General features: G+C 43.5%; 1 protein-coding gene across 3 annotated transcripts in view; it reads right to left on the reverse strand.

Moving 5' to 3' along the window:
* Positions 1-21,014, reverse strand: part of MIPOL1 (mirror-image polydactyly 1) — a 287,947-nt gene that overhangs the window by 135,289 nt on the left and 131,644 nt on the right. For all 3 annotated transcript variants that reach the window (XM_075282901.1, XM_075282899.1, XM_075282900.1), the window contains exon 8: positions 18,542-18,712. In XM_075282901.1, coding sequence (XP_075139002.1) covers positions 18,542-18,712 — 171 coding nt within the window. The remainder of the gene's footprint in view (positions 1-18,541; positions 18,713-21,014) is intronic.

Consider the following 21,014-nt stretch of genomic DNA (forward strand, 5'->3'; position numbering starts at 1 on the left):
GAAAGTTCCTGCATTCATGGTTGTGTCCACTATCAATCTATGAAAACAAAAGACTGTCACCATTAAGATGGTTTGAGAAAATATTTAAAACTCTGCAAAATTTTTAATCCTTTAATTATGAAAAAATCTCAGACTTTTATTTACAGATTTAATTGTGGTTTTGTTTGTGAGAAAATCTCTTTAATGGGACTGAGCTGTGATCCCAGACACGGGCCATGGACACGAGTATTGCTGTTTCTAGAAGCATTTTTCCCCTAATACTGGACAACCCCTTTACTAAACTTTTACTTGCTGAAATTTACTAAAATTCACAATATAACTCACAGTATACAAGAAAATGGCACAATTTATACATCCAACCCCTTGAACAAATATATGAATGGAAAAAAAAAACTATACACTTGATATTCTTTGCCTTTGTTGACTATCCCCCAGCGTACACGTGTGCGACTACCATCAGTCACAAGTAGTGATAGCTATAAGAAGGCCGCTGCAGTGAATGAGCTGCCACTATCTGAAGTGGTCATTACCATTAATCAATGGCGCAGACTGCTCATGAAGTATATACACATCGGCAGCCTCCAAACATGGATATAGAGGGGAATTACCTGCATGCAGATTAACGCTTGTAATATAACGTCATATACCTTAGAAATATAAACAAGAGATCTGCATTTCGTAAGCAGTTACCAAAACAGTGAGATTGCGATTAGTGGCGTAACTAAAGTCTTGTGGGCCCCGATGCAATCTTTTGTCCGGGGCCCCTACCTCATCCCTACAGTGAATTCTTGATAGTGATGGCTAAGGGTGCTAAGGAGTTTAATCCACCTTAGTGTGGTTAGGGGAATCTGTGGGTCTCCTTGGTTTATGGGCCAGATGGAAGCTGCAATGTCAATACTGATGCCAGTGCATATGGGCCCCCCTAAGGCTCCTGGGCCCCGGTGTGACTGCACCCTCTGCACCCTCTCAAGCAGGGCCGCCGATAGGGCAGTACTACTGCTACTGGCGTCAGGGGCCCGGCCAAATTGAAAAATGGGGGGGGGGCCCGGTTTTGGCCCGCCACCGTGTGCCGGCCCCCTGGCGCCCGTAGCAGTCATTGTATGTTCTATTTCAACTCAGATCTGCATCCAGAGGACGCAGATCTGAGTTGAAGACATACGCGGCTGAAGCAAGGAGCTGACACAGGTCAGCTTCTCGCTTTGCCGCTGCGCGCCTCTCTCCCTGACACATATGCAGCTGAAGCGAGGAGCTGACATGTGTCAGCATATGTATGGGTGTGACTGCTTCTGGTATTGCAGCCATGCACCATTGCCTTGAATCAGCTGATCTGCAGTATCATGTACAGCCACACCCCTGTGTATGGCGCTGTGCCTGGATAAACAGTGACAGAGCCTTGACCTTCAAATTACTGCATCTCAGCCCATTTGAGTGATCAGAACCATGCGACAATACCTGGTACTGCTACACCCACATGTATGGCGCTGTGCCTCGGTAAACAAGCGGCAGCAGAGTTCCAGCAAATCCCAGATAACCCCTTTAATAATCTTTTAGCTGAATAATAATTAATAACATGCAACTTCTGGTTATGTCAATGGGCTCCAGCCACAGGCTGTCATAAAACAGCCACTGCGTATGCTTATTTATACTGACTTATCAGGACAGTAGCATGGAGGAATATTCTATACATGCTATAAAAAGGTATAGCTGTTTCTCCTCTATTACCATATACTGCCCCTAGTGGATGAAGTGAAAACTATTTGTGCTTGTCTACAAAAATGAATGCAAGCAAAAAAAAATAGTTTCCTATACATAATGATAATTTATAGAAACATCACAGCATAGATACAATGCAAAAAGTGATGACATATTACTGAAATAATACACATCATGATGTCATAGCACAGGAATAACGCACATGATCCCAACATAGAGATAATGTGGAGTGATTCCATAGCACAGAAGTATTGCACACAATGGAGCCACTGTTCATAGATAATACATAAGGTGACATCAAAGGACAGTAAATGTAAAAAGTGATGTCACAATAAAGGGATAGAGCATAAAGATACTATAGTACAGTAATGATATATGTTCCTAAGTATTCCAGCCATCTGCATTCAGTTTTCAATGTATTTATCCAAAGTGCAACTCAGTCCTTACTGGAAGTGAGCCCTATTGTATCTAACTATGTCTGCCGACCTGGTAAATAAGTCCATGTCAATGACATCATGGTCATGTGCGGTTTAAAGGAGTCTTACGGATATACATAATGATGATGAGGTTTCCAATACAGAGGACCCCCCATTGATATACTGGTTATAGGGGCTGCAGTGTTGCGGTAAATGTTTCACTGAATGAACAGCTCAGTACATTGCATTGCAGCTCAGCGCCTCCACTTGAATGGGACTGAGCTGTTACTGTACCATGTGAATGACAAATGTAATGTCATTGGATTGTGAGCCCCGCTGCCTCTTCAAACAGCTAATCTATGCAGGTCCCAGATATCAAACTCCTACCGATCACATATTGATAACCCATCCTAAGGACAGCTGATCAATATGTAAGTCTTGGAAAATCCTTGGAAGTAGTTGTCTCTTTATTCCTTAGCGACTGTGTCTGGAGAGCGGAGTAGATCCTACATGACGTCCTCTTCCAGCACATCGGTTTCTCCTGAAGTAAAACATGGCCATGTCACAGCGTCCTTCACACCTAAGCAGTCTCGCAGGAAATGACTGCACTATAAGATGGAAATCCTTCAGCCGGTGTGCCAGGGTCGGCCTAGGATGTGTGATCTTCACGGGATTCCGCTATATCATGGCAGTGAATACAAACATACACACACTTTGGCAAAAGGAAACCTGGATTGAGTTTTTTCCCTTTCGAAGGACGAGTGTCAATATTTATCCGTCCTGTAGTAATTTGTTTTTTTATTCATCTGAAAATATGTGCTTAGAAGGAGCATCAAATATTTGAGTTTATACCTCTGTATTTGTTGATACACTGACATGCTTTCGTTTGCATATTTGTATAGTCTTTTGCTGTGACAGATCTCGGCTGAGCACTAGCAGCTCACAGCCTATCACCGGAGAGATGGAGGTGCTGCTGACACAGGATTATAGGGCAGAATTAACAAACAGAGCTGCAAGCTACGGCAGGGTTCACACAGTCAGGCCCAGACGCTGCATTACTCCTGCACCTAAAAATACTTCATGACAACAATGCATGTGGCTCTGCCATAATTGTCACTTATTTTTCCATAGTGAAAAGCCAAGATCACATTTGGGCAGAGTTATTGAAATGCAGCTTTCCTTTTGCATTCTGCCCCTGAAAAATAAAAGCAAAGGATACATTCACACACGCAGTGAGTCCTTTGAGGGATCCGTGAAAATGGACAAAAAATAGGAAACGCCGTGGGAAAAATTGGGGCGTTTTACAGTTCTCGCAAAGTGGATGGGATTCATGTGAATGGGATTCATGTTAATCCCATCCCCATTTTGCATAAAAAATCACAGCGTGGACATGCTGTGATTTCCAAAACCGTTGCGGTTTCGAAAATCGCAGCATGTCAATTATACCTACGGAAATTCCGGCGGCTTCCCCGTAGATATAATTGTAACAGAAAGTCTGCAAAGGAAAACTCTGTGAACTTTCTGTTCAAAGCACTGCGGGAAGAACCGCGATGCGTTGTTCCCACAGAGCTTTAGCACTGTATTTCTGGCCCATGGGGCCTTAGCCTAAGGATGGGTTCACACCTGCGCCTGTGCGGGCTTTAGGCAATCCTGCTGGGTTTCCGTCTTCTGCCCCGAGAAAATGGACAGGGGACGGAAACCCGGCAGTCAGTTTTCAAATCCATTCAAGTGAATAAGTTTGAAAAGTGGGCGCCCGTGAGCGTCTTGTACCTGTCTGCGGCAAAACTGTTGTTTTTTTTTAACAGGAAACAAAGTCGGAAGACGGAAATCCAGCAGGATTGCTTAAAGCGTGCACGGGCGCAGATGTGAACCCGCCCTAAGACAGTTTTGCTTTTAGACAGTTGCAATAAATCTGCCCCAATTCTTGTTTTACTTGCATTACATACAGAATGTGATTTCTGAAGAGTGGCGTATAGAATGCCAGTCTTCATATCTGTTGCGGAGAAGGCAGGTCATACTTCTTCATATGTGAGGCTCATTCTCAGGTAGGACTGTGCACCAGGGGCTGAAATCTACATCATCTCATAGTTGGCAGAGATTTTAGGTATCACTTATATCAGTAAACTGGTATAAACAATAATAAATCTGGTGGGTTGTCTACACCCCTCACCACCCTTTTAAGAAAGTGATGAGGGTAGCATATCATCTCACCCCCATGCCCTGCTCCTAGTGTCTGGAGACTTCAATCATGTCTCAGCATCCACTCTACCAGGCTTCACCCAGTATGTAACCTGCCATACAAGAGACAACAAGACGCTGGACTTGCTCTTTGCCAATGTAAGGGATGCATATAACTCATCTGCCCTACCACCCCTAGGCAGATCAGATCACAACCTGGTACATCTGCGACCCACATACATTCCACTGGTGCGCAGAGAACCGGCGGTTACCCGTACCGTGAAGATTTGGTCAGAGGGAAGTGTCGAGTCTCTAAGGGACTGCTTTGATATAACTTTATGGGAAGTGTTTCAAGACTCATTTCCAGAGGACATTGAGGGACTCACACATTGCATAACGGACTACATTAATTTCTGTGTGGACAGCACGGTACCAACTAGGAAGGTGAGGTGTTTCTCCAATAACAAACCATGGATTAACTCTGAGATTAAAACTCTCCTCAAGCAAAAAAAGAGAATTTTTAGGTCTGGGGACAAAGATGGCCTGGGGGCGGTGCAGAAACAACTAAGACAATTGATCAGAGGAGGGAAAGCCAACTACAGGCGGAAGATGGAGCTACAGATGGGGGAGGGTAGAATCTCTGAGGTGTGGGACAGCCGTAAGGCAATTTCAGGACACAAGGAAAAGACAGGGCACCGAACAGTAGGGGACAGGAAGTGGCTTAACGAGCTTAATCTATTCTTCAATAGATTCGACTCCAAGCAAATGCTCCCTCCACCAGCATGTCAGCCAACCGCCCTCCCCTCACACACCAAGACCCAACCCCCACCGAACTGCGGTCAACTGCAATCTGACTATCTGATCCTGCAGGAGTCTCAGGTGTGTAAGGAAATGAAGAATATTAGAGCGAACAAAGCGGGGGGACCTGATGGTATAAGCGCAAGAGTTCTTAAAATGTGCAGTGACCAGCTGTGTGGTATTATAACGCACATGTACAATATGAGCCTGAAGCTGGGAGTAGTACCTCAACTGTGGAAAACATCTTGCGTGGTACCAGTCCCAAAGAAACCCAACCCGATGGGCTACAATGACTACCGACCTGTAGCACTGACATCACACCTGATGAAGGTCCTAGAGAGACTGGTCCTGACACACCTACGCCCCCTAGTGAGCTCCGCTCTGGACCCCCTCCAGTTTGCCTACCGGCCAGGCATTGGGGTAGATGATGCCATCATCCACCTTCTTCATAGAGCTCTCTCTCACCTGGAGAAACCCGGGAACACTGTGAGAATAATGTTCTTTGATTTCTCCAGTGCGTTCAACACCATTCAGCCAGGGCTACTGAGGGAGAAGCTGAACCTTGGTGGTGAGGACCATCACCTGTCCAACTGGATCCTAGACTACCTGACAAACCGCCCTCAGTATGTGAGAGCCCAGGACTGTGTGTCTGACACTGTGAGTTGTAGTACGGGGGCACCACAAGGTACAGTTCTTGCCCCATTTCTCTTCACACTGTACACTGCTGACTTCAGACACAACTCATCCAGCTGTTACTTACAGAAGTACTCCGATGACTCTGCTATAGTCGGCCTTATCACTGATGGCGACGATAGGGAATACAGAGATTTAAACCAGGATTTTGTTGAATGGTGCCAGCAGAACCAGCTCAGGATTAATGCTGGGAAGACCAAGGAGATGGTGGTGGACTTTAGTAAACGGAGAGGTGCTCCGACCCCAGTGGAGATCCAAGGAACATGTATTGAGATAGTCAGGACCTATAAGTACCTGGGCGTGCTCCTCAATAATAAACTAGACTGGGCTGATCACCTGGAGGCGCTGCACAGAAAGGGCCACAGCAGACTCTACCTGCTCAGGAGGCTGAGGGCCTTCGGAGTCCAGGGGACACTTCTTAGGGCCTTCTTCAACTCTGTGGTTGCCTCAGCCATCTTTTTCGGTGTGGCCTGCTGGGGAAGCAGTATATCAACCAGGGACAGAAATAGACTTGACAGGCTGATCAGGAGGGCCAGCTTTGTCCTGGGGAGCCCCTTGGACCCAGTACAGGTGGTGGGTGACAGAAGGATACTGTCTGTGGTGACCTCCATGCGGGAGAACAAATCCCACCCCATGTATGGGACCCTGATGGGACTTGGCAGCACTGTAAGCGACCGTCTGCTTCACCCCAAGTGTGAGAAGGAGCGCTATCACAGGTCCTTCCTTCCAACCGCGACCAGGCTGTATAATCTACATCAGACCAAACGAAGAGCTCTCCGCACAGAGAACTAATGATTATGAGGATGACCATGAGGTCTTCCTCTTTCTCTTCTGTTTTTCCTTAGCTGCCATGGACTCCTAGTATATCTTCTCTTCTCAGCATATGTGTGTCTACGTCTGTAATATATTACTCTGTATTATCCTGTATCTGTATTACTATGCTGCTGTAACACGCTGAAATTTCCCCAATGTGGGACTATTAAAGGATTATCTTATCTTATCTTATAAAAAGACAATATTTTTGTGCAAAAAAACAATTTGCACAACATTTGAACCTTTTTTTGCCTTGTACACTAGAAAATTAGCTTACAAGGTATAATAAATTTGCCCCACAGTGTAGACCACCGTACCATGACCAAACGCCATAAAAGGGCCCAAATAACAGAGCTTTATAGTGCCTAAATACTGTCATAAACTGCCCAAATAATAGTTCTATACAATGCCCTGGTAAAATTGCTTGCCTCCTGGTTCTTCAAGGAAACACTTGCAAATAGAACATGTTATGAATCATCCTGAGGAGGGTGGCAGAGAAGGTGAGGAGGGAGGCAGAGGAAGGTGAGAAGGGTGGCAGAGGAGGGTGAGGAGGGTGGCAGAGGAAGGTGAGAAGGGTGGCAGAGGAGGGTGGCAGAGGAAGGTGAGGAGGGTGGCAGAGGAAGGTGAGGAGGGTGAAGAGGGTGGCGGAGGAAGGTGAGGAGGGTGAAGAGGGTGGCAGAGGAGGGTGGTGGAGGAAGGTGAGGAGGGTGAGGAGGATGGCGGAGGAAGGTGAGGAGGGTGAAGAGGGTGGCAGAGGAGGGTGGCGGAGGAAGGTGAGGAGGGTGGCAGAGGAGGGTGGCGGAGGAAGGTGAGGAGGGTGGCAGAGAAGGGTGACGAAGGTGGCAGAAGCCTCTATATGGTTTAGACCCCTGGATACTTTGCCCCTTTCACTTTCTTATAACTTGCTGATGTTATGTGTTAGATCTGTGCTCACGTATTCTTCATATATTCCCATACACTCTTATCATGACATAGAAACAGTTAACACATCAACATAATATTAATAGTAATAATCATGGCCTGACAACATGTAGATGTCTAGACTAGATACAGAATGGTTACCACTGACACCTGAACTATGCTATCGCCTGATCGGCCATCTGTCCGGTGACCACTTTCATCTTGCGACCTTGGCTAGCTAAAAACCTCAAACTAGTCACTGACCACCGTCCTCATTGGCTCCGAGACAGGACATTATCAGAAGGATCAGAAGCAAAATACCAGGGGCTAAGTGACAGCAGGGTTTCACAACTTTATTTACCTCCAGAGTTCACAAGTGAACCCATACTGTGTGTTGATCTGTATAAGGCCTCTTGGCACAAAACTGAAATCCCCCCTCCCCTTAAAGACACATCACTGATTCTTACATTAAAGAAGCAGAAGCACCTTAGTAAGGGTCAGCCGCTTCTGAGCTACTTGAAAGGAGATGTGCTTTAATACAGACGTAATATATAGGGGTTCTCCAACATAATCAAAAAATTTCCAAAATCAGGAATTGTCATTTAAAACAAAACAAACAATACTTACTACTACTACTACTACTAATAATAATAATAATAATAATAATAATAATACCCATCTACTTATTATACTCTATTTCCATTACTACTACATCGGTCCTTCCTGCTTGGTTACAAAAGAAGCTATATTCACCTATTTATTACTCTCCACTTCCAGGGGTGCAGCACCACTCCTCCATGCCAGGCTATGTTTATCTGACTCTGTAGGGATCAACTATCCAAATACCCCACCTGAGTGCAGCAGCCATTATACCTGTGCTGCATACCATAAGGCCAGTAACTGGCTGCAGCAGTGATGCGAGATACGTATATGAGCACATCATTGCTGCAGCCATGTAAACAAAGCCTGGCAGCAAGGTCCAGTATAGAAGCACTGGAATAAATAGGTGACAGCAGGCAGAACTGCAAGTGAACAGATATAAATGTGTGCCCGCAGCACTGGTAGTGGAAGGGAATAAATAGGTGATAGCAGGCAGCACTGGTAGTGGTGGAGAATGAAATAAGTGTGTATAAAGTCTGTTATTTTGGGCAGAGAACCCCTTTGGGGAAAAGGTACAAGTCAGTCTCAAGTTGATCAAAACAAAAAATTTCAGCCTAAAATTACTTTTCCTCAGTTAAAATTTAACAATTCTTACAGTCAACTGATAACAAACCATCTTCATGTAGAAAGAAGTCGGCCATGTTTAAATTTTGCATCGTCTAGTTTTCAAGTCCATGAAGGATTCTGGTCCAGTTAAAATTTAACTTTTATTTTTATTTAAAAGTCCATATCCATGTCCATAGTGCAATAACAAAAAATAGACAATTGTCTATTTTTTGTTATTGCACTATGGACATGGATATGGACTTATAAATAAAAATAAAAGTTAAATTTTAACTGGACTAGAGTATTGCGGACCACTTGCATGTGTTATCTCCATTGGAAGTTTTCTCCTTGAAGTCCGGGGAATCATCAGGTCGTGCACCCTTTGGTAACCGGGTTATGGTGAGTGGCAGTGTGTACATACTTGTAATTTTTGTTGGCTCCATGAAGGATTGTTTCCAGAAATATTATTTGTCCTTTAGCCAGTTTCACTGCAAATATACGGTATGGCCAGGCTGAATGACTCTAATATGGGCTGATTCCAGGAGCTGATCTATAGGAGGTGCAGAGGTAGTAGTCACTACCGGGCACCAGAAGCCTCTCTTCTACATAAAATATACCACTATTCTAAGCGGGTCAAGGTAGGCAAGGTCCCATTACAGATATCGCATTGAGGCCCAGGAACTTCAAGTTATATGTCTGGATGATTCACTAGATGATCTTTCATTCAACAGTTGGCCAACTATCAACCTACTTTTATCCAATGTATATGGCCAACTATAGTTGCTATATATGAAACAACCTATGAGGCTGTGAGCTCTTTGCAGGAAAAAACAGGGCGCCAATGGCTGAACCCTTACAATCAGAAAACGATGACTATGTCTAGTGATGTTAATCCAAACTAAAGCAAGCAGTAATTTAAAGGGGTTTTCCAGGCTGAATTTATTGATGACCTATACTAAGGATAGATCATCAATATCAGATTGGTGGGAGTCTGACACCAGGTTTTCCCATAAATCACTTGTTTGGCAGCTGATACAACGAGAAAGGAAAAGGAACCAGACAGCGCCAATATGTATGTAGTGGGCAGAAAAGGTTATTGCAGAACAGATCCCATACACTTCGATAGTATATCATCAACTGAGAACAGCTGTGTAAAAATGTAAATCCCATCAATATTTGGTGTGGCTGACCTTTGTAGGAGGAGTCCTAGAAGTGATGATATGTCCTCCATAGAGCCCTGATCTTCCATCATCCAGTCTGTCTTGGATGACATGAAGAGACAGAAGGATTGGAACAAGCCTACATCCACAGAAGATCTGGGCTTGGTTCTCCAAGATGGCGGGAACAACCTCCCTGCCGAGTTCCTTCAAAAACTGTCTGCAAGTGTACGGAGAAGAATTGATGGAAGCTAAGAAGGGGGGAGGCACACCAAATATTGATGGGGTTTAGATTTTTCTTCTTTCACTTTATATTGTTAATTCTTAAAAAATCAATTATTAAATTATTTTCTATTTCTCAAAATATTCTAACACCTTTTTTCCCAAACCTGCCTAAAACTTATGCATAGTACTGTATATATTGACAACAATTGTAATGTTTTTTCTCACACAAGGGAATCAAAGCGCATTAGTGGCGAGTTAGTAGCTGCCATACAGGAGCTCATCCCCAACACCCACAATGGTGAATTTACGTATTATTATATTTTTCATATATGTCCAGGGAGACAGGTATGCAAGAAGACAAGACTTCAGACAACAGGGCATAAAGTATTAAAGTATGTGTGAAAGTTGCTGTATACCCCACAATATACCAAAATATTCAGAGAATTCTGCTGGCAACAAGGAATACATTATTTGGGCTTGGACATTTGCACTACTTTGACCATAATCGCCCTGCATGGTGCTCAACGTGGGTCCAGCCATGTAATATTGCCCAGTATACCTGTGACTGCAAGCAAACACTCAAAAGGTTAATTCACGGGCCATTTGGGCATACAAAGTACGGTTTATTTTTAGACTGTTATTTATGGCGCTGTGAAAATACGCAATGCTGGCTTTTCCTGCATTCGACTGATATCTAAGAAGCCGCTCCCCTGAACAGAGCTCGGAGCACAGTGCGGCTCTGTAGTGCTTACACACACAGCACTGACTACTGATGGCCTGGACTGCAGGATTAACAGGATTTCAATGTAGCACTTTATAGGTTCAAGGTTTAGCACCCTGAAACGGCAAATTAATTCAAACCCAACCGGCTTAGGGCAGTATACCTGTGAATGGTTTTCTATAGCACGCTATAACTCCGCACAGCGTGGGGCTTTATATATAGAGGCACTGTGCAAGATCGGGTGCCACTGGACTGGCAAGACGACTAGCCATGGCTGATAAAACCTAAATAAACCCATATACAATGTCAAATCATTATACACCACTCTCTGCCCAGTATATACATCTCACTGTATCTATATGCACTGACTACAACCATACTCAGTGTGCTTGTCTGAATAAAGCTATAGGCTGTGAACACTATAATGATCAAATGGACCATTAAACAAGCGTTCCACCTATAGGCAAATTCACAAAAGACATTATATAACCACTGCTGGGATTAGTTCTGTAAAGGGGTTAATTTTGCGCTGAAACCCCTTTACAGTTTTTCTCAAAACAGTAGTGCACCCAGAAACTAAATGGGGGCCATACGGAAGTTCCCTGGCAGTAGGTGGTCAGGGTGCGACCATAATTGAATAAATACTACAGGGGAGAAAGCAGATTATGAACTCAAAGTAATAGGAGCGGAGTTGCAATACCCAGACACCACCGCTATACAATAGTCAGGACTGCAACTCCGCTCCTTATACTTGAATAGGAAACAAACTGTTTCTGTTTTCTGCCCACCGTGATAGCGTCCAATGCCCGGAGGCTGATCTGTGTGGGGTCAGGGTGTTGGACCTCCACAGATCAGATACTGATGGCATACTGTGTGACTATGTCAATGTGAAACACGCATTTTGGAGATGGAAAACCCCTTTAAAGATTTCATATATAAATGTAATGTCAAACTTATTAAGACAATTCTGAGAAAGTAGACAAGAGACCTTTACTCAGGACCTCTATAGCACCTTCAGAAGGAGAGTCCATAATGTCTGTAAAGCGCTGCAGAATATGATGGTGCTATACAAATAAGCGAAAGAAATGAAACAAATAAATAATGGACAGTCTATTAATTTAAATAGGAAGTGTGCAATACCACCTTTCTCCAGTGGGGGCACTGCAGAGGGATCGAACACTTGCTGCCACAGATCAATATGGGTCTCAGCTTACCTTTGGTAAGCTTCTAGTGGGTGCGAAAGATAGATAGACTTTAACTAAAATACTTAGAAATGATAAGAGATGAAGACAGCGGGAAGATATTAAATACGGCATAGGAATGGGGTTTTATTGTTTTGCTTGTGACTACAGGTTGCGTTTCCTGACAGTATTGATGAGCGATTTGATCTGCCGCTTAATGTCAAGAGCGAAATCTAAAGTGACACCGAGGTAAAAGCGCAAGGTATTTCAAAGCAGTGAAATGTGTCTCATTGGCACGGTGGATTTATTTAGGGAAGCCAATTAGATTATTTACAGAGGCTTATTTTCTGCTCCGCCGGGTGGAATCGCTCCTTTAACGACTTGCTACAGACTGATTCAGTAATTCTGCCTCCTTTTGACGACATTCAGCCTCATTTAAGCTGCCTTGCTACTGGAATTATGGAATTTGGCAGGGCCTACAGGAAGACAAGTGAATGTTTATATTGCCTTAGAAAGGGAAATCAGTTAGCTGCTAGCTGGCAACCTTTGACTACAAATTCTAAGGTTGCTTTGTACCTGCGAGAGCATCTGTGACCCTATTTTGCAGCGCCGGAGAGTAACGGGGCCCTGTGAGCGGTGGAAGAGGGATGTCAATCTGAATGCCAGAATCGGAGACATTTCTGGATTAGTATAGGGAGGGATGGCGTGTTAACCCTGTGACTGACAAACAAGTCGTATAAATCCGATGTTTGTTTTTTCTCGATTTTTTATAAACTTAAAGTTTTTCTATTGGAGGGAAAATTAAAGCGACCACGGATACTTTAAACCGAATATGAAGAACTTACTTTAAGGGCTGTAGAGAAGGTGAGAGCTTTGGGCGGAGATGGAAAAAGTTATAGACTATTACAGATTAATTATCTTTAATTAGCATATATACTCGAGTATAAGCCGACCCAAATATAAGCCGAGACTACTAATTTTACTACAATAAACTGGGAAAACTTATTGCCTCAAGTATAAGATGGGGGGTGGGGGGTGGGGGGGTTATGCAGCGGCTACTGGAAAATTTAAAAAATAAAAATGGCCAGAATTTTCTGGTGCAGGAAATGCTGGGTGCTGGGGAAGGGGAGGGGGTGTTTTGGTTGTCTGTCTGCCCCTTCCCTCAGCTTGAGGACTGGGTTTTTTCCCCACAATTGGAACTCAGCCTGGCTGAATATAGGGTATCTGCAGTGCTCCTATTAACCCCTTCCCAACGGAACAGGAGCACTGCAGATACCCTATATTGAGTAGACCAGGCACTGTCAGACACAGGGATACCTATTGTGTGTGTGTGTTTCACAGTAATTTTCTACTTTGAGGGCGGGTTCACACCAGCGCCCGATCTCCGATATGCAGGTTTCCGTTTCCTGCCCAAGAAACTGGGCGGAAGATGGAAACCGGTAGGCAGTTTTCAAACCCATTCATGGGTTTGAAAAGTTTCCGCCCGTGAGCGTCTTCTGGTCTCCACAGCAAAACCATTTTTGTTTTTTAACCGGACACAAAGTCAGACATGCAGGACGGAAACCTGCATAACGGAGATCGGGTGCTCGTATGTATTCTAGGGAAAGGAGTGATTTAGAACTTTTATTTATTTTATTTTTTATTACATTTTTTTAAAACTTTTTTTTTTTACTATTTTATTAGCGCCCCCTAGGGGGCTTGAACCTGCAATTATTTGATTGCAAGTCCCATAGATGGCAGTACTAGTGTATTGTCGTCTATGGGAGATTCTATGCATTACTATTGCGGAGGGTCATAGACCAGCCCCAATAGTAATATAGTGATGACAGGCCTGGGAGCCTTCAGTAGGCTCCTGGCTGTCATCGGAACAGGTTGGCTCCTGCGAGCTCGCTGCGCAGGAATCGGCCTGCAACTTAAAAGGTATGAGGCCGGTGGGGACCGGCCCCAAGGCTAACTTTAATCTTTTTTTTTTTTTTTTTTTTAGGGGGGGGGGGACATCTCCTGAGGGCATCTCCGCTGTAACTGTTACAGCGGAGATGCCGAAGCTCATGCCTGCGTTCTCTGATTGCAGGCACAAATTCCGGCATTACCGCTGTAAGAGTTACAGCGGAGGTGCTGGTTACTATGACCCCATCCAGACCCGGCATACAGACACCGAGCGGGTGCCGGGCCCGTGGCAATGCTGTACATTTCAAACTGCAGAAGTACATACGGTACTTCTGCTAGCACACCAGGAAGCAGACACACGCCGATGCGGGCCTGAGCTTACGTGGCCACGTCACCCGGTGTGTGATGGAGCGGTGGTGGTGGTTGTTGGGGCGGGGTCTACGTTCCTGGCCTGCTACCGTAATGACTCTAGTATAAGCCGAGGAATACTTTTTCGGCACAAAAACTGTGCTGAAAAACTCAGCTTATACTCAAGCATATACTCGAGTATTATACATTTATCGTTGTTATATAATTAAAAGGGATTTTCCAGGACCTATGCTTAGGATAGGTCATTACTTAAACATCAGCGGGGGTCTGATGCCCAGGACCCTAGCCGATCAGCTGTTTTGTTTTTTTTTGTTTTTTTTTATGTAGATTGTGAGCCCCACGTAGAGCTCACAATGTACATTTTTCCCTATCAGTATGTCTTTTTTTTTTTTGGAATATGGGATGGAAATCCATGCAAACACGGGGAGAACATACAAGCCGATCAGCTGTTTGAGGTTGTAGTTTTTGCATGAGCACTGCAAGCTCTTCAGTACTTACCAAGCACATTGTCATATATTTGTACAGCGACTGTGCTTGGTATTGCAGCTCAGCTCATTAACTTGAATGGGACTGAGCTGTGACCAGGCCACGTAACCAATGAACTTTATGTCATGTGGTCTGTGAAGCAAAAGCAGCATTCCTGCATCAAACAGTCCTGGGTGACTGACCCCCGCAAAACTTAAATTTATGACCCATCCTATGGATAGATCATTAACTATAAAGGCCAAGGAAACCCCTAGAATGAGACGCACAGTTTGTTACATATTTACTTTAATAGGACGGTAATCAAGATGAAGGAGGTCTACTGCTTCTGACTATGGATGTCACCAGTTTATGAAGTCAGGGAAGTAGAAGTTACAGTCCGGCTATGGAAAAATAGAAGAGTCGGAGCTTTGGCTTACCAACTCCACAGTCCTGATGAGTTTATCAATTCCAATCATTCGGGCAAAACAATAGGAACCCAAAAATAATTGTTTTTATTCATCTACAATCTCTCTTCTCTGCTCTTCAGAGTTACGTTTTGCTCTCTTTTGCAATGATTTCATTTTGTGTCCCTTCCCCCAAAAAACTCACTTCTGATCCCTGTATGCTGACATGGATTCCTGGATTGGTAGTTCACCAACCCAGCCATGAATATGCCCTGACCTGGCTCTTTGTCCATTCTAACCATCCACTTATATATGTTGGTCTTGACAAAGCATGCATGTGCTCTACATAGGAAAAGTCAGTCGTCCACTCCTATGTGGGGGTCTTAAGTCCATCTTAAGTCCATCTTTTCTCTACCGTGCATAGCGACTCTGAGGTCCTATCGTTATTGACTTCTGATTTGGTGTCAGTGACACACTCCTCCCCTATACCCATACTGTGCACCAAAGGGGTGAGGATTATGCAAAAAGGGGCATTTGTGGAATACTGTGGTGTTTCTGGGTAGAATGGGTAGCCTTAAACTGTCCCATCCAGCTAAGCCTCTGCTACATACTGAAATCCTTGTACTTCTAGAGATCTCAGGAAATATGTTAGTTCATAGCTCATCTTTGTAATACTTGTTATGTATATGAGGCAGATGTAAATACTGCCCCCTTCTGGTAACACTTAAAAAATGGAGGGTTTAAGGTACAGAATATCCTTAAAAGCTGGAAGTCCATTCACCAAGAGCTGTTGATCAGAGGAGACTTTGGATAGACTGCGGAAGATTAACTGAGCAGGTATAGCAATGCTCAATGGCTGTGCAATGTAACTGAAGCCATGACCTTGGTACACTTCACTTATACATCACAAATCTCTAGTAACGCCAAGTGTTATAGGTGGTGTCTGGGGATGAAAGCTGATTAAAAAAACAAAACAGATACTCCCCGCTCTTCAATCCCTCACCAGTGTGTCCCACCATTGGACTTCGCTTCATGGTGTCTCTCCACGCACAAGAAATTCCGGTAACAGCTAAACCACATTAATAGGTGTCACACTTACACCAAAATGACAGTGCTGGTGCCCAGGAACTGGATTTGGCTTTAGGAGCACCTGGGTACACGGTGTCACTACCCAAAAAGAAACACCCTAAGGCTAAGGCCCCACGCTGTGGAAATGCAGTTTTTTTGTTGAAGATTTTGCTGCGTTTTTTTGATCCATAGCCATGAATGGCTACAGAAGGAATGGGAATATACAAGAAGTTCTTAAGCTTCTCTCTTCTGCTCAATTCACTCCTGACTTTTGCTCATAAAACCAGAACAAAATCTGCAATAAAAAAAGCTTTATTTCTGCGACATGGGGCCTTAGCCTAAAGCGGAGGCACCATGTTGTGAAAAACCGGCGGTTTTTGTTGCATATTTTGCTGTGTTTTTTTTCTGAGCTCAAGTGTATTGAGAACAAGAGAGACATATAAAAAGCTTCCTAAATATTTCCCATTTCTTTTGTGGCCATTCTTGAGTTTGGCTCAAAAACCTGCAGCAAAATAGCAAAAAAATGCTGTGTTTCCGCAATGTGGGGCTTCAGCCTTAGGCCTCCTGCACAGAAATGGCACGAATATGGTTTTCACTGACCTATAGATTAAAAATAAATTGACAGGGCTGCAAATGCAGACAGGTATAGGACAAATATAGGACCTGCTCTATATTTTACAGCTCTTCAATTTGGCCCGGACACACAGCCACAAAAACAGGATCTACGTGTACGGGCCCATTAAAATGTACAGGTCCATACTTTTATCCACAATTGTAGATAAAAGTACGGTCATGTGTATTATAGTTTAGCAACTCCATGTGCCTCATTTTAATAGCAATTAACCCCATCATGTCCCTCACATTAACCCCTGTGTAAGAGTTACTGATATGTGAGAGACTTGGAGGTAATAATTAAGTATCTTCATTATTGAGGTCTTTTATTAATACCTCCATATGTCTCACATATTAGTAACCTTTATATGAGGCACACAGGGGTTAATGTGAGGGACATGATGGGGTTAATTCCTATTAATGTGAGGCACATGGAGTTACTAACACTAAACTAATAACCCCAAATGCCTGACATTAATAACTCAACATGTACCTGTGTTTTTTCACTTTCACTTTGCTAGCAGCTCTCCTCTCCTCGGGGAGCCTTTGCAGGGATGTAGACGGCAGGAGCTATCACTATAGCAGGCAGAGACCACAGTGATTAAGCTCCACCTCCTGGGTTTCCTTCACCCCTCTCATTGGAGGGCAGTGAGAGAAGGGGAGTGTCCTTATGCCTCAGCTCTAGCAGAGCACTGAAGGGACACTCCGACTTCATGTAATTCTTGCAGGTCCTGTGCTGCTGGCGTGCCAGTGAAACATGCCAGGAGTGCCACTCTTGGCACGCGTTCCAGGGGTTGCCGACCCCTGCCCTACATTTCCTCCCTCATCTCTATCGCCAAACCTGTACTCTCCATTTACTCAATGACCTAACACTTACATCCTCTATTATAAGAACCTCCCTCGCTCATATACAAGACTTCTCCCGAGCTGCACCACTTCTCTGGAATGCTCTATCCCAGACAATCATATTAACTCCCAATTTCTACAGCGTTAAGCGCAAACTAAAGACACATCTTTTCAGACAGGCCTATCACAATTCCTAATGTAAACCCTTCCGTACCGTAATTAGAATCCCTAAAATTAACCATTCTCTGTTCCAGCTCCCACATTTCCCCACATGATATGATGCCATATCATGCTAACTTTATATGTCCAAGCAACATCCACATGTTAAAGGACACGACAGGTGACGGCTCACAAAGTTTTATGTTTGTGTAATAATGACAGTCACCTCTATTACAAAATTGTCTGACCACTGTATAAGCAATGCCGCCCCTGCTACCTCTTGTGTCACCCCCTCTACCTCATAGATTGTAAGCTCTTGGGAGCAGGGCCCTCAGACCCATTGTGTGAAGGGACTATTTCTTTGTAATGTATCTTTCTGTCTGTATTTGAACCCTACAAATTGTACAGTGCTGCGGAATATGTTGGCGCTATATAAATAAAATTTATTATTATTATCCCCCCCACTGATCAGATATTTATGGCTTATTCTAAGAATAGGCCATAAAGACAGAAATCATGTATAACCCCTTTAAGCATCACACTTGCTTCACCCAATTACGTGTTTGCCATAGTACATGCTTGAACACCCATGATCTCAGCTAGCCTCGAGAATGATATTCTCATTTATCAGCTTTACATAGTATGTTGAGAACAGCTTCTTTTTAAGGGGTAAATTCTTTTACCTGATCATATCTACAGAAAATAATAGTCACAGATGAGGACCAGTTACCTGAGCACGTGCTGTGTCCCGCTCTATTATGACTGCACCCATTTCTTCAGCGGTGATCTCCTCTCTTCTTTCTTGGCTCTTCCTTATATGCTCTAATATAAGGTCCCCGTTCTGCACAATGTCTGCGCCATCTTCTGCTTCATCCAGTTTATCAAGCAGTTCTTGTAAAGTCTGCAAGTAACATGATCAGTAAATATACATGTCTTGAGCTAGTTTAACATCTGCGTTCGTGTTTCGGTTTGGGGGGTCCGCTTGGGGACTCCCCGAATCTAATGCACTTAAAAAAGCGGTTACCCAAGGAAACCCTCGGACCTCATAGACTAAATTGGGGTCCGCCAGGTTTCAGCTTGGTTTCAGGGCGAAAAATGTGGAAAAAAAAGTACTCCTTGCAGCGCTTTTTCTCTCCGCATTTTTTAAGCAGAAAGGGGAACTAAATTACCGAACGGACTTCAATCGCTGGTATGAACCCAGTCTTACCTGTAGAGATGAGCGAGTACTATTCGAAACTCCAGTTTCCAATAGCACGCACCCATAGGAATGAATGGATGTGGCCGGCACGCAGGGGGTTAGGTGGCCGGGCCGACGGCAAAGTCTGCATGCCGGCCGCTTCCATTCATTCCTATGGGTGCGTGCTATTCAAAACATATGCCATAAATAATCAGAAAAAATATTATTTTCTAGATTTTTGACTGAAGTCAGTGAATGGAAACTTTATTTTTATTTTCTTCTTTGCAATCTATATTGACCTAATATTTCCAGAATCTAGTGCTTGCTACAATTGTATTCTGTTCTCTGTGATGTAAACAGCCCATCATCTGGTTGATTTAGTGCAGTAGGACAGAGGGAAATATGTGCTTTAGTTCTGTTCAGGACACAGGGTATGACCTAGACCAGTGATGGTGAACCTTTTAGAGACCAAGTGGCCAAACTGCAACCCAAAACCCACTAAATTATTGCAAAGTGCCAACACATCAAGTTAACCTTAATACTGTGCAGATCCACAAGTGCGGACAATTACGGACCCGCAAAATACAGTCGTGTGAATGGGGCTTTACAGAGCTTTCAATTATAGAAACTATTTTGTACCACATTTGGTATAATTTTGAACAATTAATGTTCACTATTTACATTACAGATCTATTTTATATTGACCACGCAATGCTATTATGACCTATAATGATATCATGTCTGTTATAAACTAGGTACTGTGTGATGTAAATAGTGAAGGGCCCCCACTCAGTACAATCTGCCCCACAGTGGACCACACACAGTATAATCTTCTCCCCAGTGGCCCGCACACAGTACAATATGCTCCACAGTGGCCTCCACACAGTATGATCTGTGCCACAGATGGGTGCCCACAAAGAGGGCTCTGAGTGCCACCTGTGGCACCCGTGCCATAGGTACGCCATCACGGACCTAGACTGTAGACTGTATCTATTGCTAGTTTGGTTTACTTTTGGAGGGCAGTATGGTATTCGATGCTTTGTTCTGCATGGCACATTATAGTTCCATAGGGCCACTAATCCACGACTACAATGCCAAGTTTGTGCATGTGCTGCACAGTTGTTTACATTCCCTAACCGTAAATGCTCTCCAATTTTATTTGACGACACATGTGCAATGTAAATGATATACCATGCAAACTGCATGCTGGGAACTGTAATTTTATATTAGTGAAGCTGCCTAGTCTGGTCCTGCAAATAGTAGTCAATATAATAGATAACCAATGCTTAAGGCATACCTGTAGTTATGAACCACTTTTCATAAATGACTAGTGCAGGTGAAAATAAGAAACTTTGTAATACATCTTATGAAAGAAATATGTTTTCTTCACGCTGAGTTACTTTCTACATATTAGTCTATGAAGAAGGGAGGGGTTGGATGACTATTCTAGAAAAGGCAGTTAAATAATTGCTGCTGCTATTCTGAGATCTTTTAACACTACTAGGTTTATAGAGAAGAGGCTTCCAGTGCACAGAAAATAAATCAATAAACTAGCCAGCAGCCTCCTACTCCACCCCTCCCCTCTCCATAGAGTTGTGTGTGAGGCTGAATACGGAGAAGGATGTAATGCAAACAAGCAGAATAACAGCTTAATAAGTGTTGAAGGAAATAGATCTCATTACACAGTTTCTTATATTCACATGTATTACTCATTTATGAAACGTTGAAACAGGAGATACAATTCAAGCTACAAAAATGTATTTATTATTTATATATGAAATTATGGCAAACATACATTACTAGATTTTTTATGTTCAAGTTAAAAGTATCCTTTTCTTTTTTCCAAATACCTGGAAAACCCTTAAAATTGTCTTGATACTCAACAATACAACCCCCAAAAAACTTCAACAAGTTTAGCACTGCTGTATCCGTAACTTGAGTATATTATACCGAAAAGTATAATCCACCAGTAATACTGAGTACTGAGTCTAGGAGGCTCCTGGGGTACGGACATCTATGCCAAACT

The sequence above is a fragment of the Leptodactylus fuscus genome, chromosome 7 (assembly GCF_031893055.1).
Source record: "Leptodactylus fuscus isolate aLepFus1 chromosome 7, aLepFus1.hap2, whole genome shotgun sequence".
NCBI lineage: Eukaryota > Metazoa > Chordata > Amphibia > Anura > Leptodactylidae > Leptodactylus > Leptodactylus fuscus.